The 25,777-nt window shown below is 28.8% G+C and overlaps 1 protein-coding gene across 1 annotated transcript; it reads left to right on the top strand.

Annotated features, from left to right (window-relative positions):
• The first annotated feature begins 24,640 nt into the window (after positions 1 to 24,640).
• LOC135926192 (uncharacterized) lies at positions 24,641 to 25,003 on the top strand. The gene has a single exon (XM_065461953.1). The coding sequence runs from the start codon at positions 24,641 to 24,643 to the stop codon at positions 25,001 to 25,003; it is 363 nt and encodes a 120-aa protein (XP_065318025.1).
• Positions 25,004 to 25,777: the final 774 nt, after the last annotated feature.

Here is a 25,777-nt window from a genome sequence, read left to right as displayed (position 1 = left end):
ATAATAGAAAAAATTAGCCTAAGCATAATATTTTTTTTAAAAAGGATTAATATTAAGGATTTTTAATAAATCTAAAAAATGAGTCAGTCTTAATTTGATTTTTTTGCAACATGGCTGGGTCTATTTTTAAAAAACGGTAGATTTAAATTCTAGCCAAAATAATAAGTAATATTCGAGATAGAGGTTTTCTTTTTCTTTCTTTCTTCTAAGCCCCAAATCTCGGCTTACATAACATTGGCTACTAATCAACATACCTTATGTGGTAAATTGGTCAACCAAAGAAATAGGTATAAATATTGGTTGTTAATTTTTTCTGATATTACACATTTAGTAAATAAAATTGAGATTACTGTAAAAATAAATACGAAGAAATAATTAATAGGACTAACATTCAAAATGATTTCTATTTAATCATCCTTATTTTTTTATACTAAGTAATATATAATAAATTGCAACTGTAATAGATACGCGCCAAATTTATTCTGCGCTGAATTGTCGCCGCGTCGAATTTTCCGCGCCGAATTGACGTGATACCCTCACTTATGGATGTAAGAAAATTTTAGCAATCAAAATTCTATTTAAATCTCTACCAATAACTATGATTAGGCAAAATTTCTAATATCCAAAGAGACAAAATTATCCGAATAGAATTATTTCTGAGACTTCTTGTGCTACATGAAGAAAGATACTGCGGAAAGATGCCCGACAATTCGTCATCAAAATGTTACAGCATTTTTGGATCTAGAAGAGCCTTTTGAAGCCCTTGGGGAAATATCAGAATTGGTCTGAACCAGACTGAAGTTGATACATTATTAGATTCAATATGGCAGACGATATTTTTTTGCATGTTTAAAAAAAAATTATATGGATTTGTCTGCAGAGGCTATGAGAATCGCGGATATTAATATATTACAACTTATAAGATTAAGAGATACCATAGTCCAAGAATTTCACAGATTTTATGTGATTGTTGAGGCGAAAATGAAATTATGAGATTTGCAAATCTCGATTTTCGCCTGGACAAACAAATCTTTCCAATATTAACGTAGACTCAATTGAGAATTACTATAAATTAACCGTTTTTATTCCATTTTGGATATATTTTTGTAGTGTTGTAAAAGTATCTAGAAAGAAAAATATGGTAGCGGTATCTAGATACATTATTATAAAAGATATGTATCATCTATATTTATTTTTAAATACATTTTGATATAATTTTATTCTATGCTTTTATAGTAAAAAGAATAATATTTGAATTAAATTAATAATATGTCCGAATTTATTTCAATAAAAATAAACCAGACCGATTTTATTTTACGTGATGGAATGATGACAGCATGGTAAATTTTATAGTAAAAAAAATAGTTAAAATTTTTACACTATTTTATTCTTATAATATCTGCAACAGGAATAGCATTTTAAAATATCTAACGAGTCACATTATCATGTTTTATTAAACGGCTAGATTTAGCCATTTAAATAGGTTAACTTAAGATTTTGGCCAAAAGTAAATTATTCAAGCTTATTGATTTTGTCCACAGATGGCAGAAGGATTTGGACTTCTATTGGAGAAATGTAGAGGCTAGGCGTGATTACGTGTTAATTATCACACAAAATGATAAAAAAGTACATAGTAAGCTACGCCTGATTAATCTAACGATAAAACTACAACTACTGCCAACACTACAACCACTGCCAACACTACAATCACTGCCAACACTATAACCACTGCCAACACAACAACCACTGCCAACACTACAACCACTGCCAACACTACAACCATTGCCAATACCACAACCTGACATAAATATGATTTTATCATCCAAAATATTCAGTCCTCTTTCATAATTTTACATCAATGAATTCTATACAATTCCAATATATCAAAATTTAATTGTAGATTAATGATACAAAAAATTTAATTCTTTTATATTATTCCCAACAAAACACTCTACATTATCAATTCTATCATTCTTACCAATCTTTACAATTTACCCTTATTTATACCAAAAACTGTTGACTAATATAAAATTGTCATCCAAACATTTTATTTAAATGTACAAAACACAATCAATATCCTTTGTATCATCATGTTGCCACCCAACCTTATAAAATTAACAGCAATATGTTAGCAATTTAATAAGTGGATCTCAGCAAGATATCCAATTTCAAAATAAACAAATTGCAAGCTTAGAAAAATCATAAAAGCTACGCCTGATTAATCTAACAATAAAACTACAACTACTGCCAACACTACAACCACTGCCAACACTACAATCACTGCCAACACTATAACCACTGCCAACACCACAACCACTGCCAACACTACAACCACTGCCAACACTACAACCACTGCCAATACCACAACCTGACATAAAAATGATTTTATCATCCAAAATATTCAGTCCTCTTTCATAATTTTGCATCAATGAATTCTATACAATTCCAATATATCAAAATTTAATTGTAGATTAATGATACAAAAAATTTAAGTAAATATTTTTTCCTTTAATATTTCCTTTACTTTTAGATTACCAATCATCCTCAATTATTATACATCAATTAATAACCAACAAGTTCTTTTATATTATTCCCAACAAAACACTCTACATTATCAATTCTATCATTCTTACCAATCTTTACAATTTACCCTTTTTTATACCAAAAACTGTTGACTAATATAAAATTGTCATCCAAACATTTTATTTAAATGCACAAAACACAATCAATATTCACACTTGAAAAGGATAAGACATTTAATCTCTTATCTAATTATACTATTGATTCAAATCCTTTAAAGCAAGCTAATATTGCTATAAAAGCAGAAAGAGAAACTGAATATTTTACAAAAAATAAAATAATTGCCACAATCAATATTTACACTTGAAAAGGATAAGACATTTAATCTCTTATCTAATTATACTATTGATTCAAATCCTTTAAAGCAAGCTAATATTGCTATAAAAGCAGAAAGAGAAACTGAATATTTTACAAAAAATAAAATAATTGCCAACAGAAAATAATAACTCATTAAACTTCCTTAATATACCAACCCACAAGAAACCCATATTTGAAGATAAAAATAATATCCAACATTTTCACTCTTAAACTGATAAAAAAATTTTAATTCATGAGCTTACCAGACCTCAGCACAGCTTCTACCAAATCTAACTGCCCTTTATGTAATAAACTCGTTAAAGTAACCAAATTGGGGCTATTGCCATCTCATCGAAACCAGAAGATAAAATGTCCTCAATCTGGGTTTCCCATCTTATCACCAGCTATCCCTCGAACCCTAAATGCCTTTTCTGCCCTTGCCCTCGCACAACCTATAGTTACCATTCCCACGTTGACTGATGTGCCTACTAGCCCAATAGTCCCCACCTCAACCGCCGAAAATGCTCTCACTTTCAATCCAACCGACTCCACAGATGTAGAAATATTTCTAGTCACACCAAAACCATTTGTGATTTCACGTATACCTAAGGGAGCAAGACTTCAAGTTGCCAAACACCTCTCAAAGAACTTGACTTCCTTGATAAATAATTATTCTTCCATAAAACACTGGCTAGACACCCTGTCATTTGCCTTTACTACCTTGCAAGTTCCTGATCCTGCCAGTAAAAAATCTCTGACACAGCAAATCAAGGATGCTACTATCTACCCCTTACCCATCAATCACTTTTCCACATCTTTTAAAGGTGATGACACTGATAAAAATAAAAATCACAAAAATGACCTACTCACCAAGGCCAAGCTTATATCTAAAAAGCTGGATAACCTGAATGTTAAATCCGCCATACGACTGGCAACATCTGACAATAAGCTAGCTCCCTACGATCAAACAACTTATCAAGCTCTTCTCCTAAAACACCACCCACACGATCTTAAGGACGAAATACCGTCTTACCCCGAAGCTCCTCTAATTGCAACCACTTAAACCTCAAGCGAGGTTAGAAAGGCTATTCTCTCCTTCAAACGCGATTCTTCACCGGGGGTTGATGGGTTTCGCCCAATATTCCTACAGGATCTAACCGCACCTTACATCACACAACAATGCGACGTTTTGGAAAAAATTACTCAACTCATCAACCGTATGCTTGCTGGAGGCTTACCACCCGTCATTATTCCACTCCTTTATGGAGTGCCCCACAAACCTAATAAAGATATTCGCCCTATCGCTATTGGAACCACTTGGCGCCGATTAACCGCAAAGCTAGTAGTGAGCAGAATATTGTTCACAGTATCTAATCACCTGTGCCCTAATCAATTAGGAGTCAACGTAAAAGGGGGATGCGAGGTATCCTTACACATGACCAGAATGTATCTACAAACAGACCCCAGTGACGATATCCTAATTAAGATAGATTTTTCAAACGCTTTTAACTCTCTAAAACGTACAGCGTTTCTTAATCCCATCCTTACCCTTTACCCAGAATACTCGCAATTCATCTTCGATTGTTATGCTAGTCCATCGCATCTTCAATTTGGAGATAGATTGATTCCTTCTAGTAGTGGAATACAACAAGGTGACCCTCTAGGCTCCTTCTTATTCAGTCTGGGCATTAATAGCCTAATACAAAGCATAAATGACCAATGTAAACTAAACCTTCATAACTGGTATATCGACGATGGTATACTAGGCGGCTCACCCAGCGAAGTTATGAAGACGGTCGAAATAATAAAATCCAGCGAGAGCAGTTTGGGACTGCGAATCAATCAAGACAAGAGCGAATATTGTCCTCTTGGAATCATCGACCTTAACTATGATCCTATGTTCAATCATACACCATTGAACTTCTTAACACATCTCGGATCTCCAGTGGGTAAAGACGAGTCCTTTGTCAAGTTCTTTGCCGACACTCTACTAGAGATATCCCTTATGCGCGGTGCACTATCTCGCCTCCCAGCCCACCAAGCGTTCTTTCTATTAAAGAACTACCTCCTAACCCCAAAAATTCTATATACACTCCGATCGTCACGTATCTTCCAATATGACGTCAACCTCGCTGCACACGAGCTAGAGATTAAACACCTTACAGAGGATATACTCAATCTCAAATTCGGAGACCTATCTTGGCTACAAGCTACCTTGCCAACCAAATCCGGCGGCATTGGCATACGATCGCCTTCCCTACTCTCTGTTAGTGCGTTCATATCCTCTCGCCTGTCCTGCGAGCCCATCATACACGCACTCACAAAACATCCTGACCCTTTACTTCCCCAGGCAATTGATCTATGGAAATCTCTTTCATTAGTCGATCCTCCCTCATCGACACTGCAGAAGGACTGGGATAAGCCTCTAGTTGGCAACTCCGTTGCATACCTTAAATCGAGGAGCCAACCCGAGGACCATTCTCTACTCTTCTCCATTTCCGCAGACAGCGGGTATGAATTTCTCGAAGCTTTTCCATCGCGAAACCTTGACCAGCTCCTAAGCAATGATGAGCTACGTCACGCCATCGGTCTAAGACTTTATGGTAATACCCTATCACTGCATCCTTTGTCAAACGCCGGTCAACTCCAAAGGCCGTCACTCTTTACACTGCAAGCGCTGTAGAGGCAGATTCATTAGACATTCAAAATGCAATGATACTATTGCCAGGGCCCTAAAATCTGCCGGTATCCCATCAACCCTAGAACCCACTGGACTCTACAATTCTGATGGTAAGCGTCCCGATGGCTCTACCATGATCCCTTGGAAGAGGGGGGAATTTCTAACCTGGGATTTCTCATGCATCGATCCCCTTGCCCCTTCCAATATAATAGAGATGCTCTAGTAGACGCCGAGACGAATAAACTCGCTAAATATTCGCCATCGCTTCCGGCCAATTACACATTCCTACCACTAATCGCCACGACTCTAACATCGTTCGGCTCTCACGCCCTTGCCTTCTTTAAAGAGCTGGGGAAACGGATCTCTACTAGGACCGAAGATCCCAACAAGGGTTACTACCTACGCCAAAGATTAGCCCTCAATATAATAAAATCCAATTACCTCAGCTTCATATTCTCAATGACTGATACCCCCTAATTACTTACAATTTATATCTAAATTTTATTCATTAATTAATATTGAATTTATGATTTTATTTTTATATTTAGTATTACATAAATTACTGATATCTTATTTTATTTACTATATGTGTAATATCAAAAAATTTAATAATATCAAAAAAAAAAAAAATCTTTGAATTATTTCATTTAATATATTTTGACGCCTTGCCAAAATGTGAAAAAATGAATTTAAATAAGAAATTATGCATTTACAGTTAACGTGAATTGCGGGGAAAAGTACAAAAATATAACTAAGAATGAATGGTGTTGTATTAATCTGTTTTTTTCATTACTCCTATTTTTTTGCTATCGGAACTATCCATAAAATTTTAATTGTTCCCCTCTATTATTATTAACTTTAACCACAAAAATATAATATTAAATAATATTATTTATCTGGTACAAAGATATCATAATAAAAAAGGTTTCAAAATTACATAGAAGCAGATCCTTTATAAAAAAAATATATTCTAGTTACATATACATTCTTGTTGAAAATATCAAGAAAATACAAAATATTTATAATTCAATTTCTTCCACAAACTGAAAGATAAATTGGAAATAAATAACAACATCTCCAAAATTTTTAATATCACCTGGAATAAATTGCGAACATTATAATTTTATTAAGAATAAAGATAGAATTGAAAGAAAAACAAAATAAAATAATTTAATAATCTAATAATAGTTCCTTTCCTATAATATGTCATATTTAAATTATAATTAAAATAAGGTTACATCTGTTATATATTATTTTTTGAGAGAAGTTAATTTTGTACATTCATTGTTATTTATGTTTTATTAATAATGAGAAGTTAATTTTGCGCATTCATTGTTAATTTTTGTGTTAATTTATCAAGTTATCATTATCATAATATAATTTTTTTTACTAAAACAATAAATCTTATTATATTGTCTCATTTATTTATTTATATTAATTTAAAATATAATATCATAATTTTAGGTCAATATTTCTAGATAATATCTGAAAAGAAATCAAATAATTTAATTCGATTTTTTGGGGCAGGTGATAGGAGGAGATGAAACAGAATAAATTGATATAAATTAATGGCAAATATCGGCAATTGAAAGCTGCAAAACGGCACAATAGAGAAAGAGATAAAGAGTAAAATTAATGAAGGGTTGTTAAAGTGAAGATCTTTATCTGGAGTGCTCTTTGACAAAAGAATCCCACACAATTTGAAAGGAAAAATTTACAGTTCCATAGTACAACCAACTATTCTATATAGTTCGAAAACATGGCCAACCAAAGAATCAGACAAAAAAAGTCTACAAACTATGGAAATGAGAATGCTGAGGATGATTGCTGGGGTATCAAGAAAGGATAAGGTGCGAAGTACAAGAATACTAGGAAGCAAGCCTATTCAAAAACGAATTCGAATTGAATAGTGCATTATTCATATTCGATTTGTTATTCGTATTCGTACGAATAATTAAATCTACTATTTATATTCTATTCAAATTATTCTAACAATTGAAATTAATTTTCTTAATAAAATACATGTTCAAATATATTGACAATTTTTTTTATTGCAAATTTGATTTCAAACAGAAAAACTATAATATATATAAAAGCCTTGTCACACTATGACAGTCACACTTTCACAATTTATAATATATATATTTAAAAAATCGTTATTTTGATAAGTGACTTGTGGCCCAATCGGCAAGAGCGTCGTTTACAAATCTAATGGACTTAGGTTTGAATCCCAGCAAAGATTTTTTTTTCTCAATCTGGCAAAATATTTTTTTCTTTCATCTCGCAAAATTAATAAATAGATACGATTCAAAGTTTGTAGTTACTTAAAAATTCAAAATAAAATAGGTATTCTTATATTTAAAGATTTTTAATATTTTTTAAAAAATATTTGTCCAATAAAAATCACCATAGAATCATATCTTATCAAACATTCATTCATCTTCCATTACCATCTTATGCATCATCATATATATACTAGAATTAACTGAAATATCTATAATATATATATTATAAATTGTGACACTGATATTTTTTAATGCTATTTTTTTCTGAAAAACCATTTCATGGTCGTGAATTTTGAAAGTGTCTATGGCTTAATCGGTAAGAGCGTCGATTACAAATCTGATGAATTTAGGTTCGAATCTCGGCAATGATTATTTTATTTCTTAATCCAACTTGGAGGTTCCGTCCTTTGAGATGTTAATTAAATTCCCATAGGACCTGAAATGTTGTCAGTTGCAGACCTCTGGTGGTAAATGCATGGGAAAGTAAAAGTGGCAGATGCAATTATAAATGGATTCTTTGGCAGAGGTAAAGTCCATTATGATCTGCTGTTTCCGATGTCATCCTGATTAGAGGTCTGCAATGGGCAAGTTTTGGTGCACCTGCCTGCTCATTTATTTAAAAATTTTGTTTAACTTGCCTGTCCAATGTATAAAAATTATTATATTGGTTGATTTGTCTCTTTATGTATTATTTTAATGTTTTTTACTTAAACTTATAAATTATGTAATAAAAAAATAACATCTATCTATAATCTATAATAATAATAATATATAAGTGTCACAGTCACAATGTCACTGTCACAGTGTCACAATTTATAATATATTTTAAAAATTCACGATTTTTTAAAAGCGTCTGTGGCCTGATCGGCAAGAGCGTTGCTCATAAATGTGAAGATCATGTGGTTCGAATCCCAGTAAAGATTTTTTTTTACTTAATCTGGCAAAATTAATTAAATAGAAGATAAAATAATTAAGTGTGACATATTCACATAAGATTCAAAGTTTGTTGTTATTTTAAAATTCAAACTATTAATATTAAATAGGTATTCTTATATTTTTAAATTTTTCACAACGTAATCAAATACGCATTCATCAAAGCATCCATTAAAATAATATCTAACAATACCATCTTATACATCATAAACATATATCTATCTATCTATCTATCTATCTATCTATCTATCTATCTATCTATCTATCTATCTATCTATCTATCTATCTATCTATCTATCTATCTATCTATCTATCTATCTATCTATCTATCTATCTATCTATCTATCTATCTATCTATCTATCTATCTATCTATCTATCTATCTATCTATCTATCTATCTATCTATCTATCTATCTATCTATCTATCTATCTATCTATCTATAAAAGCCGTGTCATAATCACAGTGTCCAGGCGCGTACGCAGGAATGGTCTGGGGGGGGGGATAATAAAATTTTTTAAGAAATAATTGTTTTTTAAAAATATCAAGCATAAATTTATTAGGACTAATAACTATTTCTAATACACAATTTTAAATTAATGTGAATTATAAAAAAATTATATGTAAAGAATCACTTAAATGACCCAAAATATAAATTGAATTTTGAGCCTTTAAAATTTATTTATAAAGTATAAAAAATTTAAATGTTAGAAATATAAATTAATACACAAAAAGTTTCTTAGGAATAATTGTATTTTGTATGTTAAATATTTACAATATAAAATCCAATCTTCTTTGGGATTGAACTAATTTTTCAATTATCCCATCCTTGCTTGTCGTCAAATGCCTATGAATATTCAAAAGATCTAAATCTTTCAATCTACTTTCAGAAGTTGTACATCTTGGTATGTTTTTCAGGGGCCGGGCCCGAAATTTTTTAAAAAAAACACCCGAACTGGGCCTGAATTTTTTCAAGAAAATATCCGGGCCGGAATGTATATTTTAAAACAGCCTATATTTGAAATCGTTATTATTAGCTCTAAAAATCAAAAATAAATATAATTTAATTTAAAAAAATCCGGGTCGGGCCCGAAAATTTTATTTTAAAAAAAGCCGGGCCGGGCCTGAAATTTTTTTTAAAAAAAACCCTAGCTGGGGCCGTAAAAATTTTAAAAAAATCGGGCCGTGCCCTGCAAATGGTACCTCTGCAGGGCTCTGTTATTCTTCTTAAAAAAGATAATGTCTCTCATTAGTTTACTAATGGGAAGAGTTGCTAATATATATATAAACCAGTGGCGTAGCTACGGGGGTGGTTTTCGGGTTTGGACCCCTACCAGAGCAAAATTTTTTTTTAGATTATACGTTCATGAGACTTAAGAAAAGTGACTTTATATCAAATAAATACCATTAATATTTATATTTTTCTGGTTTTGATGTATATGGAAGGATATTATATTACTATTGAAATTATTCTGGATAATATTATTAAGTCATTGAGAATAATCTACTAAATTATAATAACATATTATTGATGCATTTAAAAAATATATTTATTATATATTATCGAAGATATGGTGTAAGATAAACCAAACCCCCAGGCTTTTATATGTATTGACCCCCTCTAAGGAAAATTCTTAGCTACGCCACTGATATAAACCATTTAATACATTGGGAATATAATCTAAAATGTGTTTGAAATAATGCAGAGCATCCATAGCATTTTTTAGGTCTATATCAACCATAGTTAATCTTATAAACATAGTTATCCAGCTAATAAGGCATCATAAGATACTTTAACATCTTCATGATAAAAATCCAACAAATATTTTTTTTTTCTATCACCATCTGAAAAAGGTTGAAAAGGCTTTTATGGAATTAATGATTGGTAAGTGCTGCATGATGAATTACAAGCCATTCATTTATTTGGATTATAAATTTATCTGTATCTAAGATATACTTTTCTACTGATCCTATATTAATGTTTTAACCATGAGCTTGCCTTGCAGTCGAGGGAGACAAATATTAAACACGTATAGCTCTGCTTTTGACAACAATAACATATAAAATATGAAATTCTTCATCAACATTAGCCCTAATTTCCTTGAATTCTAATAAAATGCTCTCCACTATTCTCATCTTCTTAATCAAGTCCATGTCATGTTTTTGAAAAGTAATACATATTTATAAATAAATAATACATTCTAATGAGAAACAAATTTTGGAATAAGCATTGAATCTAATAATTCTTGCTTCTGAGGAAATATTTCTTTCAGACCATTGTGATATTTCAGTAATAGCAAATAATCGGCTCTTCTAACTCCATAAAAGCTGTTACTGCTTGATGGCGGAGACTCTATCTCGTTAGATAAGGTTGCAATTTTTTTCTCCCTGTTGGACAACAACTTCAGAAGTAATTATTATTTGACTAGAAATTTGAAAATGGTAGATAAATATTACGCCACTAAAGATTTGAAAATAAGTAAATATTACGCCGGAAAACTTGAAATCGAAATTAATTGATAAAATAACTTAGTAGATAAATGTGATAATAAATGTAATTAAATATATATTTAATATGAGATAGGAAAATATATTAACAAATATAAATTAATATAAACAATAATATTTTTGAATAATATATCCGGCATCTGCATTTTAATAGTCAACTTTGAAAAGCGTCTGTGGCATAATCGGCAAGAGTCACTTACGAATCTCATGGCTTTAGGTTCGAATCCCAGCAATGCATTTTTTTGTTAATCTAACTTTGTATACTTTTTTTAAATTATATTAATTTCCTTATTTTTTTTTATTTTTTATTATTTGTGTACTCAATAAAAATTTAATTTTGCCAGATGAGGGTTTTGTATATTGTTATCATGGAAACAGATTTCGGATTTGGACTTATTAAGAATGAGTCTTTTAAAATTGGCTTCAAGAAATTGAAAACCAATTATTTTAGGAAGAGCATCACAGATTGTTCCATCATCAAGATGCCAAATAATTATATCCAAATCAAATTTAGATTTAAAATAATGGGTGTGATAATAATACTAAGGTAAAATAAACCAGGTCGTTTCCCCCTGCTGAATCCTTTTGTCAGAATCCATGACATGTGGGCTGAATAAAGAAGTTTTAATGTTATAGTATGTCTCTAGGAATTTTGAATAAACAGAAATTTGGGATAAAAACATTTTATGAAATGTTCACAAAATTTGCTATTGAAAGCATTTTTAAAGTCTACTTTGATAATAGCCATGTTAGGAGGAGTATTTTGGAATACAAATGGCATGTAAAGCTATGCCTTCTCCCTTAACACCAAATCCTAATTGATAAGTATACTTAATAAGTTAACACCCTGGGTTTTGACCCATGGCAATTATTTTTGCTAATAATCTTCTAAATAGCCCATTGCAATGGGGTGCCACCACAGTGTTTGTGAGATAATCAGGTTTGCCTCCATGATTGATTCGAATCTATTATGACAGGTCTTTTTTTAAAAGAGTATTTAGGAAGGTTTTAAAAGCATTTAAATGATTCTGTGAGAAGAATGTAGATTTTATATGAAGTGCAAAAACCTTTGCGTCTGGATGTGGAAAATTTTTTAAAAGAATTGATAAATATCATAACTCACAAATCATATTTTTTTTATTCCATATTTTTCATAATATATTTGGCCTTTTCTCTAAAAATTTATAGAAATCTTGGAAGGATGAATAAGGATAATCTATTCCTCTCATTTGACTATTATTCTGATTCAGCCATCATCAAATGAAGGTAAAATTTATTATTTATCCATACGGAGAATGATTACCCGTCATTCTTAACGGGCTATCAGCTAGTTATTATAATAATCTGATAATAAAAAATATGTAATCAATAATCTGATGATAAAAAATATGTAATCAAGTTATAAACAAAATTAAAATGAATTTAATTCATAACTCTAAGCCAATTTTTAAGGCAAAGAGTTTTTCTTATATTTTCTCCCTTATATGACATGCGATTTTTTGACAACATATTAGTTCCAACTAAGAAAAGTCGTTCACAAGCAGTTGATGTTCCTTGTATAGATATGTATTCGCTAGGTGTGAATGAAACCTATTATAATGATTAATAAGAGGGGATATTTTGCCTTTACATTTTATAATGCTCTTGAAATGATTAAAGCAGCCTTTTCAGTCTTGATCCCATATAATCGCTCTTTTTGTGGGGAAATTTTGTCAACTTCAATATCAAGCAAAACTATTTCATCAGAAGCAATTTTTTCTAACATAATTAGGCTACTAACAATAATTTATTGTAGAGATGTATTATATTTTTATATATCTTTGGTTTGTGTAATTTTTTAATATAATTTATTATGAGATTCAAAAAATAAACTTTTCGTGAGATTCGAAAAATACAGCAAATAAAAATTTAATTATTGCTTTAATTTTCACTTCAGAGAATTTGTGCTAGTCTTTTTATAAACTCATTACCTGCCAGATTGGAAGGTCATCAAATAGAAATGACAAATATTAGATTTATTAAAAGCAATTTATTAAATATTCAGAATAATCATTTTATTCGAATCGAATAAATAATTATTCGTATTCGGATAAAACAAATAATTTATTATTCATATTCGTAATTATTCAATTCGATTCGAATATTCAAATTTTTTTTTAAAGGTAGTGTCTATTAAGACTATGATAATGGTGAACAGACTTAGATGGCATGGGCCCATAATGAGAAGGCCTATGAACTATATAGGAAAAAAAAGTTGAGAGTTTGGAAGTGATGGGCAAACGTAAAAGAGGAAGGCCAAAACTTTAATGGGGCCATAAAGTTAGAGCCAATATGAAGAAGTATAAATTAGTATGAATAACATAAAGTGGAGAGAGATATTGATTACCATCAGAAATAGTGAAAGCTAAAAAGAAAAAAAAATTTTAATATATATTTTGTATATAAATTATTAAAATATTCATTATTTTAAATATATATTGTATTTAGTATCAATTAATTTTTTTTAGCTTAAATCGAAATTTGAATTTTAAGAATAGAATCCTAAATTCACACCTTACATAATTAATAAAAGTTTTATCTGTCTCTAAAAAGTTATAATTAATATTATAAACGAAGGCGTTCTTGAATGAAGTTCATTTTTTTTAAAAAAATAAGATGAACGACCTTCCTTTTATTTTTCACGAACGCTTTGGTTTTTTACGTTCATTTAATTTTAGAAAATCTTCTTTATTCATTCAAAAATAAAAAATATTAATTTAATATTAATCCAAATTTTTTAAGAAAACAGGGTTATTTTTCAATCAGCTCTTTTATCAAATTTGAATTTTTTTAACCAGCCACCATTTCTGTCCTATAGTATAGTTTATTAACTTGAATATTATTATTTATAAATTAACGTAAGCATGGATGTTATTATTTCATCTTCAGCTATGATTCTAGTATAGTTTAAAAAATCTTCAAGTTATAATTTAAAGAGATACCTGATTGTGATATTTATTATTTTATATAATATAACTATAAGTATCCTGTTAGTAATTTGTTTTAGATTGTTGTATTTCATAGGCTTATTAAAAAACTATGATTATTATAACAGATACATAAAGTAAAAATCATTAAATAATATACATAGATATAAAATAGTTATTACCTTTTAGAACTTTTTTATTTTTAGTGTGATCAATTGAAATTTATTTTTATCAAGGGTTTTACATTTTAATAGTTGAATACAAATTTTATAAATAATTAAATTTTATATGATATATAAAAGTTTTAATATATTAAAAATTGATAAGAAAATTTTTTAATAAATAAAAATAATAATTTTAAACATGGCTAATATATTGTGTTAAAAACTATATGATATTTATTTATATTAAATTAAATGTTAAATGAAGTTCAAAAATTTTTTTATTCATATTTTTAAACAAGCGTGAACGCGTTCTTTTTTTTTGAAGGTAAATATTGAATATGAACGAGTTTGATTTTTGTAGATGACCATTGAACGCGTTCGATTTTTCTAGAAATGTTTACAGAACTGGAAATTTTTAATGTTTGAAAAAAAATTATACCCACTGTAGAAAATTCTTGACTCTGCGCTTGCCGCATGCATATCAATTATCAAATTCCTATAAAATTATTTAGTGCTGTGAAGTAACGTCAAAAAGTAAAATCGTTATCAACGATGTTACTTTTTTGAAGAAAAGGAACGTCATTCGTTACCTTCTTCTAGAGGTAACGAGTAACGGTAACGCGTTTATTTTTTTGAATAACGGTAACGCAAAACGTTACTCGTTACTTTATATTTTTTCTTAAAATATATCAACAAAAAGAAAAACAGATTTTATTGTATTATAAAATTATTTTTATTTATTTTTTAATTCTTAATATAAATAATTTAAGCTGAGTTTTAATTCATATCAACTACTGCCTTCATTTTTATTTTAAATTCTCGTTGTTAAATTTTCTGCCGAAATTAATATTCAATCAAAATTCAAAGTAAATGTTAATAATGATATTATTATTCTTATAATTTATTTTAAGAATATTATGTCCATAGTACTTCTTCAGATGAAGATGATTTAATCCTACCCTGGCTCCAATTGATATATTTTAAACCAATAAAGAAAATTCCAAGTCTACACTTTGTAAATGTAAATTATATCCCAACACGAATATTTTAACCTCAATTTCCAGCAGTTCAAGCTTAAAAAAGCATTTGAAGGTAAAAAGATTAATTAATATATTATTATTTTAAACATTACTTAAATAATAGAGTAATATTCTTTCATAATATTTTGAAAAGCTTAATCATGGAATTAAAATATAAGTAGGACTGTGTCGATATTAAATATCGGATAGGATCGGTACCGATATTTAGCGTTTTCCAAAAATATCGGATCGAGCCGATATCTGTAAAAACCCGATCCGATCTTTTTACCTTTCTTTTTTTTGTTATTTTATGATATGTATTTTATTTTACATTATTATAATATTTTCTAAATAATTTTTTTTTAAACAATGTAAATGAACAACACCCTCTAAATTTTATTCTTTTTTAAAATAGATTTATAGTATTTTAAAAGTTTTTTTTTATTAAAATAGAAAGGAACTTAATTATTTTAAATCTTTTTAAATAATAATGCCAATTTTATTATTTATACTTTATATAAAAGAATATTTTTAAATATGGTATCTGTATTATGGAAATATTTTCGAAAAAGACAAGGATTTTGCAAAATGCGTTATCTGCGGAATCATCTGAGTTTACCTTCAGTACGGCAGGGATATAGATGCTCAATATCGTAGAAGCTTATTGCCATAAAATCTAGAGGCTCTCGTATTTATTAAAAAAAATCTAATATATCATAATTTTATATATTAAATACAATTTTATAATTCATACCAACATAAAATGGATATATTATCAAATATATGTTTTTTAAATTATAGTCTTAATTGTAGAAATAAAAAAATTAAATTAAATGCACAATTTGATTTTTTGTATAAAAAATATTGATTTCTTAATTACATTTGGTTCAAGGGGGGGGGATAAAAAATTAATATAAATATCGGATCGGTATCAGTATCGGATCGGTTTTGAAGTAATATCGGATCGGTGAAAAATATGTGGATCGGCACAGCACTAAATATAAGCAATCAAATTATACTACAGTATTGGGCTGGGAACCAACATTTAAATCCCAAGATTAACAAAATATTGATTTTGGTTCTAAGTAATATATTGAGTTTTTTATATCTTCCATTTCTTGTTTTAGTATTGCTATTGACTAAAATAAAGAATAAAAAAAATAGTTATTTTAAAAAACTTTGTTTAAATAATATATATATGAAATAGTGGCAATAGCCAGGATTTAACAAAATTTTAAAGAGAATTTCATTATAGATTTTATTTATTATTCAAATACCAGGGTTGGGCAGTATCGCGGATATTTGTATCTAAGATACAAGATACTTTTGTATCTTGTATCTTTTTTAAAATTTTGGAAAGTATAAAAGTATTTGTATCTTAACCAACTTTGTATTCAAAAAGATACAGATACTTTAAAAAAATTTTATATTGGTTAAATAAATAGTATTAAAATTTAAAATGATATTGTTTTAAGATTTAAATGAAAAATTTAATCAAAATTTAGATATTTTAAGATAATTTTTGATATATGACGTTAGTCGTCATATAGCAATTTGCTAATAATTAGAACTACCATATTTGAATCGTTTTATATCTGTCTATTTTTAAATTATGGAAGAAGAAAATAGAATAATATGTTTATCTTCGTCTTCAGATGATTCTTCAACCGAAAATTATAACAATAAATTTAAACTAAGCTTATTTAATGGCAAATTTTTTGAAGTACTTCAAGATGATCATAATAAAGAAATTCATCGTGACTTTGGTATTGACGAAAAAGTTATAGCAACTATTACAGATAACGGCTCTAACTTTAAAAAAGCTTTCAAGGAGTTTGGATATTCTATAGAAGCTGTAGAGAATGACTTTGACATCAATGATGATGAATGTATAGAATTCGAAATCATTGAAAGTATTATTTAATACTTCTTTAAAATTTATTATGATATTGTAAATTTAGTAAAAAATTTTTATTCAAATAAAATTATTCCTCAATAACATTGCCTTAGCACATTCGTTGTTTGTGCCATACGATAAGTCTAATTGCCACAACAGATGTCGAGAGCTATTAAGAATTCTCCTAACATTTCTAAAATTCATCATCCTGCAATAGCTAAATGTACTAAGCTATGGAATGCAAATAATAGGCCTAAAACTGCAGAACTTATCAAAGCAGTTTTAGGAAAACAATTAGTTACACCTTGTTGCACTAGATGGAATAGTTTGTATGATAGTCTTCATAGTTTATTAAAATTTAAAGGCGAACTTCCTAAATTGTGTCAAAAATTAGAATTTCCTAAATTACGAGATATTGAAATTCAATATTTAGAAGAATATTGCAATATAATGGCCCCATTGGCTATAGCGATTGACAAAATACAGGGTGAAATCAACTGCTATTATGGAGAATCAGCTTCAATTTTAAATGTCGTTAAAAAAAATTACAAATTTAATTCAAACCAATCTACAATTTTGCAAACCATTAGCTGTTGCCATAGAAAATTATTTAAATAAATATTTAAAAATATATATGATTTTGATAACAATTTTAAAGTGCATTTTTGGCAACTATTTCTCATCCCTATTTTAAAAATCGTTGGCTTGATGGTTATAAAGAAAAAAAATTCCTTCAGAATTTGTTATTACATGAAGTTTTAATTGTTTTTAAAAATAATATTGAAATTAATACTTCAACAAAATCTTCAATTGATGAAGATGATGATTACTTTTGCCTTAAAAGTACCACATCCAATTCTAATAATTCAATAAATGATATTGAAATAGAGGTCATAAATAATATGAAAGATGACAGGCGGAGTATAAATATGTTAAATAGTTATAAATATATAACACAATATTACCCTCCTCAGCCCCCGTTGAAAGATCATTTAGCTTTGCTAATATGGTTAATAGACCAAATCGTCAAAGATTGAACCATAAATCATTTGAAAAATTAATAATATTAAAAAATAATGCTGATTTATTTTTATTTACTAATTATATAATTAGTAAATGGAATATCGCATTATCTTTTATAATAAATTTGTTATTTTCTACAATTTATTTTAAATATCTATATTAAAAAAAGGCTTAAAATATAATGTGTCACACGATTAGCCAATAGAATTCTTTAAAAAAATTCGTGCCTTATCAAGTCAATTATTTGTACCTGATAATAGTCAATTATAATTTTGTTAATATATTATGTAATATTCCACTTCTTTATTAATCATAGGACGTTTGTCCTACTTAAATAATGAGTTATTCTTAATAATATTTAATTAATATTAACAAATTCGGAAGTATTTAAGTTATGCTAAATTGTAGTTTTAATCTTCATGATATTTAGCGCCATCTATAATATTATATTTTATTTTAAATGTAAATGTTTTGTCTTAATTGATGTCAAATATATTGTTCTTTCTATATATCTATAATTTATCTATCTATCATAGCAATTTTAAGCCAATTTAGATCATATTAGCAAAATGGATTTAATCTCCTATAAATCATGGAAAGCATTTCAGAAGTATTTTGAGGCAATAGGCAGGAAGGAACATTAGTATGAAAAAATGTTTGCAGATAATTTTACAAGAGCTAAGGAATTCAATTCTATAATATATATATTCAATAAAAATCATCATAGCTTAACCATATCAAACACGCATTCATAAACCAAATCGAACCGCCATTTTCAAAAAAAAAACAATACTGAATTACAAAACATATAATAATGTAAATATAATTACAATATTAACATAATTAGATATATTTTTTAATAGACACCACATCGAGCAAAACCATCATAGACAAGATACCATCATCATCATTAGTAAATAATTAGATATATTTTTTAACAGACACCACATCGAGCAAAACCATCATAGACAAGATAGCATCATCATCATCAGTAAATTTTATTTTATACTTTCAATTTACTCGTCTTATTTCCAGTTATTTACGGCAAGATACGAGCAAGGAAATTACATCAAAAAAACGACACCACATCGAGAAACATCATCATCATCATCATCAGTAAATTTTATTTTATACTTTCAATTTACACATCTTATTTCCAGTTATTTACGGCAATTTACGAGCAAGGAAATTACATCAAAAAAACGACACCACATCGAGAAAAACCATCATAGACAAGATACCATCATCATCAGTAAATTTCATTTTATACTTTAATACATTGCCTATGAGATAACCTTAAAAAACTTATTTATAAGGTTATCTCATAAGCAATAATTTAAAATTTTTATAAATACTATTTTTTTAGATTCCTGCACAAAAAACAAACTTACATAATAAATGATATAATATTAAATAAGTTTTTTAAGGTTATCTCATAGGCAATGTAAGTTAAAATTTTTATAAATACTATTTTTTTAGATTCCTGCACAAAAAACAAACTTACATAATAAATACATATAATATTAAATACTAGCTAATAACCCGTCAAGAATGACGGAGAATTAGAATTTTCTCCTTTATAACTATTTTTATATCCTTAAAAACAAGATTATCTCATAGGCAATGTAAGTTAAAATTTTTATAAATACTATTTTTTTAGATTCCTGCACAAAAAACAAACTTACATAATAAATACATATAATATTAAATAAGTTTTTTAAGGTTATCTCATAGGCTATGTAAGTTAAAATTTTTATAAATACTATTTTTTTAGATTCCTGCACAAAAAACAAACTTACATATTAAATACATATAATATTAAATAAGTTTTTTAAGGTTATCTCATAGGCAATGTAAGTTAAAATTTTTATAAATACTATTTTTTTAGATTCCTGCACAAAAAACAAACTTACATAATAAATAGATATAATATTAAATAAGTTTTTAAGGTTATCTCATAGGCAATGTAAGTTAAAATTTTTATAAATACTTTTTTAGATTCCTGCACAAAAAAATCAAATACTGTAGATAAATTTATAATAAATTAAAAACATAAAAATAAGTTATTTAACATTTATGAATTATAATGATTATTGCACCAATAATTACACAAATATATTTTGCAAATATATCATTGGGTAAGATATATAAGGAAATATTTTTCACACTTACCCGAAATAAATTTAAAAATATAAAATATTTATATTAATTAAATTTTTATTTTTACTTTTTTAAAATATATGTTATTTTGGACATCGTTTATATATTTTTTAACTGGTCATTGGTTTATTTATTTGAATGGGTTAATAAAATATATTATCAATAGGTAATGACGTATAATTGTAAATAATATTGACATTGCTTTTAAACATGTATATATCTCTACTTTTAGATGAATTTATCAGTTATTGAGATTGGCTTAATATTATAAATGAGATTTATATTATATATTATCAATGTTATAAATGTCATATATATATTATCAATGATATAAATGTCATAGATACAAATCAATCATATTAATATATTTCATGAAGTGATTGCCAGTCAAATAAACTTAATTAGTATATTGGCGACGTTGTCGATGATTTAATATGAATAAAGAAGACAAAAATAAAGTAATTATGAATAAAGAAGAAAAAAATGATAACATTATGATCAAATTCGATAATTTCGATAATCAAAACAACTTTGCTGATTACATTGAATATATTGATGATATGTTGGAGATAAGAGGTATATTAATAAATAATGTAACCAAAAAAAAAATATTATTTGCGTATATTGGTATTAGTAATTTAGCTGAGATGAGGTCCTTTGTTTATCCAAAAATATTGAAAGATCTTAATTATGAAGAGATTATTGAAGTTGGTAAGAAAGTTTTTAAGCCTATTTCAACATTATTTAGCTCGAGAATTAAATTTATTCGAATAGAAAGAGGGGTTGGTGAATCAGTTGCAGAGTTTGCAGCTTGACTTAAAAAATTGGCTCAAGAATGTAAATTTGAATCTGACCTAGATGGGAGATTGAGGGATCAGATGGTGGCTGGAATCAAAATGAGTGCATTGGAGAAAGATATTCGCACTAGATTTCCAGATGGAATAAATGACTTAGGAGAAATGGTGAGTTTTCAACAGGTTTTAAATATGGCTTTGGCAATGGAAAGGGCTGAGGATGAAGTGACAAATATGATGGTAAAAAAAATCAATAAACCTAAGGAGCAGATAGAGAATAATCAAGAAAATTTTTCAAATCAAAAGTACTCATATAATAATAATAACAAAGAAAAGGGTAATTTTAGTTATTACAATAATAATAATTTTAAGTTTAGAGATAACAATAAATTTAACAATAATGATATGTATAAGTTTAATAAATGCTCAAAATGTGGAAGAACTCATCCCCCTTTTCAATGTTTTGCATCAAGGGTGAAATGTTATAATTGCCAAAAGGTAGGGCATTATGCTAAATATTGTAAGGGACAGAAGTTACATGCTATGCATATAGATGACAATGATTCATCAGATTCAATTAATAATATATCCCAAATTGGTAGAAATAGTGCAAAGATATTTGTTTGGATTAATGGAGTACCTATAGAATTTGACTATGATACGGGGGTACAGGTATCGGTGATTGGGAAACAATATTGGGATGAAATTGGCCGACCCAAACTTGGACCAACCAAACCTTTATCAGTATATGGTAACCAACCGCTAGATGTGCTGGGTGAAACTATGGTGAGGGTTCGTCTTGGAAAGATAAGCAGATCACTACCGATTGTGGTGACCGGTTCAAATGACATTCCATTATTTGGACTACCATGGATACTGGCATTTAATATGTTTATTCCACGACAAGTGACTATACGTAGTATTACAAATAAAGAGGTTATGACAACCAATAAACAAATTGCTGGCATGACAACAGAATTTATTAGTGTTTTTGATGACAAGCCTGGACGGGTGAATGATATAAAAGTTAGCATACATTTGAGTGAGGCAGCAAGGCCGAAATCATGGCCAGCTCGTAGAGTACCTTTTCCATTACGAAAACCAATTGAAATGGAACTCGATAGATTGGTTAAATCAGGAATATTGAAGGCGATTGATCCAACACAAAAACGATTGACATGGGCCACTCCAATGGTAAACGTACGAAAAACAAATGGAGAAATCAGGATTTGTGCGGATTTTAAGGTGACATTAAACCCATATATTTTGTACGATTATCATATTATACCAACGGTGGATGATCTTTTAACCAAATTAAAAGATGGATTGAAATTTACGGTAATAGATTTGAAAGATGCATATTTACAATTACCAATAAAAGAAAGTTCAAAAGAATACTTAACCATATCGATCCACATTGGTTATTTCCAATATCAATGTATGCCTTTCGGTCTTTCTAGGGCGCCGACCATATTTCAAAGATATATGGACAATTTATTACAAGACTGCCAAATGACTGTAGTATATCTTGACGATATTATCATAACGGGGAAAAATGATGTAGAACATTTGAATAACGTAAAAAAAGTACTAATGAAACTAAAACAGGTGGGTATGAAGGCAAAATGGGCCAAAATACGTTTTTTAAATGAATCAGTTTCTTTTTTGGGTTTCGTAATAGACAAATATGGAATACATCCAGCGAAAGAAAAAATAGATGCTATTCGAAGGATACCAACTCCTAATAATATACACCAATTACGATCTTTTTTAGGACTTGTGAATTATCACGAGAGATTTTTGCCACATCTACATGGAATTGCCGCTCCTCTGCATAAATTAACAAGCATTAAATCTTGCTGGGGTTGGTCGGACAAGGAACAAGAGGTATTTGATAAAATAAAACAGCTTTTGTCAACAAATAAAACGCTAATTCCATATTCGCCAAACTTGCCAATTATATTGGAATGTGACGCTTCCAACACTGGTTTTGGAGCTGTGTTATGTCATTTAGTGAAAAAAGACATTAGCAGACCAATCGCATTTGCCTCGAGAACACTTCTAGAGTCAGAGAAAAATTATGCACCAATAGAAAAAGAGGCATGAGCACTTTTGTTTGGTATGGAAAAATTTCATACATTCATTTTTGGTCGAAAATTTTTATTACGAACAGATCACAAACCTTTGGAAAAATTATTTGGTGATAAACGTGAACTACCAAAAATATCCAATAGTCGATTAACGCGCTGGGCTTGGAAAATGTCCGCATATGATTTTGATATTGAATATGTTCCTGGAAAAGATAATAAAGTAGCTGATACATTATCTAGACTGCCAATAGATGGCATAAAATCAAATAATGATCAAAAAAATGCGTTAAAAATTAGAGCTATAAATTTGCACGATATAAATATTAGTCAAGTTGAACTCCAAAAGGAAACAAGGAATGATAGCTTGTTTAAAAAAGTAGTTAAAAATATTGAGCATGGATGGGTGGATTTTGATGCGAAAAAAAATACAGAGTTAGTTTGTTTTTATAATCGTAGAGAGGAATTGTCAGTAGATCATGATGTTATTGAATGGAATGGGAGGTTGGTAATTCCAACCATTTTGAGGAAATTAATTTTAACGATTATACACAGAGGGCATCCAGTATGAAATCAATTTTTAGAATGTATTGCTGGTGGCCGAATTGCGATAAAGATATTGAACAATATGTTCGTCAATGTATGCCTTGTCAAAGTAATCGGTCGAATATTATGGAGGTTCCTTTATATTCGTGGAACATATCTAATATACCATGGGAACGAATTCATTTGGATTTCGCGGGGCCTATTGATTCGTATTCATGGTTAGTTGGAGTTGATGCACATACTAAATGGGCTGAGGTTGAGTTAATGAGAGAGACCACGTCCACGACAATGATCAGGGTTTTAAGGAAATGGTTCGCACGGTTTGGAACACCTAGACAAATCGTATCAGATAATGGACCTCAATTTATTTCTGGAGAATTTCGAAAATTTTGTTTCGAGAAAAATATTAAATTGATACATACAACACCGTACCATCCAAAAACGAACGGTTTAGCGGAAAGAACGATACGAACCCTCAAGAGTCGATATTTTGCAACTAGGAAAGACATCAGGGAGCCCGAGGAAGCCATGGGAGAAGTTTTGCTAGCATATAGAATGGGTGAGCATCAATCAACTGGACGTTCACCGGCTAAGTTATTATTGGGGCGAAATTTAAAAACGGGATTGAATTGGTTACGTCCTAATGTTAGTTATGAAATGGAACGATCGAATACAAAAAGTAGCGCATGATGAACATAGTCATATGAGAGAATTTGAGATTGCACAACCGGTATGGGTGCATAATGAAATAAATTCAGGTTGGAGAGAAGGAATTATAAAATCCAGAACTGGCAGATATTCTTATTTGGTAGAAAGCAAGGATAGAATGGTACGAAAGCATGCGGATCAACTTCGAAAAAGGGAGGTAGCTAAAGAAATGGAGAAGTCTGGGCCAGGGAAAGATAATGGAGAAAATATGGAGTCAGAGAGAGAAGAGGAAAATATAAAAAATAAAGAGTCGGATATAGTTGAGATTTTAGAAAATGTGGAAGATAACGGAAAACTAGAAACGCGGAAATCACAAAGAGCCAGGAAACCTACAAATCGGCTTATTGAGGAATTGTAAGATCATATGTGTGGGGATATGTTATAAATGAGATTTATATTATATATTATCAATGTTATAAATGTCATATATATATATTATCAATGATATAAATGTCATAGATACAAATCAATCATATTAATATATTTCATGAAGTGATTGCCAGGGTAATTCCATACCAAATCGATAACTTTTCGGCTCGACCTTTTTAATTTCGATAAAATTTTGTATACTAAAAGAATATCATTAGAAAGCATCGAATCCAAAATTTTAGCCTCCTAGTACTCGTAGTTCCTGAGATATCAATGGTCAAAAGTGCCAAAAATGACGTTTTTTCGAAAAATGCGATTTTTTAAAATTGAGATAAGTTAAAAAATAATGATTTTAAAAATATAAGTTATATGTCAATTTATAACTCTATTAAGGGCCTTTTATTGAATATTAAAAATATTTTCAAAATAATATTGTTGCGGTTTTTATTTAAGTTATAAATTTTAAACATGAAAACTCCAAGTGTTTCGCTTTCCAAATTTTTTTGAATTTAATATTTTCTTATTCTCTAACCTTATATCTATTCATAAAAAAAATTTAAACTTGGAACAGCCATGGGTTTTTTAGTTATTGCGATTTAAAAAATTAAAAAATAAATATTATTTTCAAAAATAGATGGCGCTCCTTTATAAAATTACGCGTTTTGTTAAAATTATTTTTTTTTTTAAACTTTTTTCCATTTTAAACATAAATAATAAGGTTTTCCAGCATTAATAATTTAAAATTTCGTAAAATTATTTTATT

The sequence above is a fragment of the Gordionus sp. m RMFG-2023 genome, chromosome 1, assembly GCF_954871325.1.
Source record: "Gordionus sp. m RMFG-2023 chromosome 1, tfGorSpeb1-WG-v2, whole genome shotgun sequence".
NCBI classification, from domain to species: domain Eukaryota; kingdom Metazoa; phylum Nematomorpha; class Gordioida; order Chordodea; family Parachordodidae; genus Gordionus; species Gordionus sp. m RMFG-2023.
The sequence above is the reverse complement of the archived record's forward strand: the minus strand, read 5'-3'. Positions and strand labels throughout refer to the sequence as shown.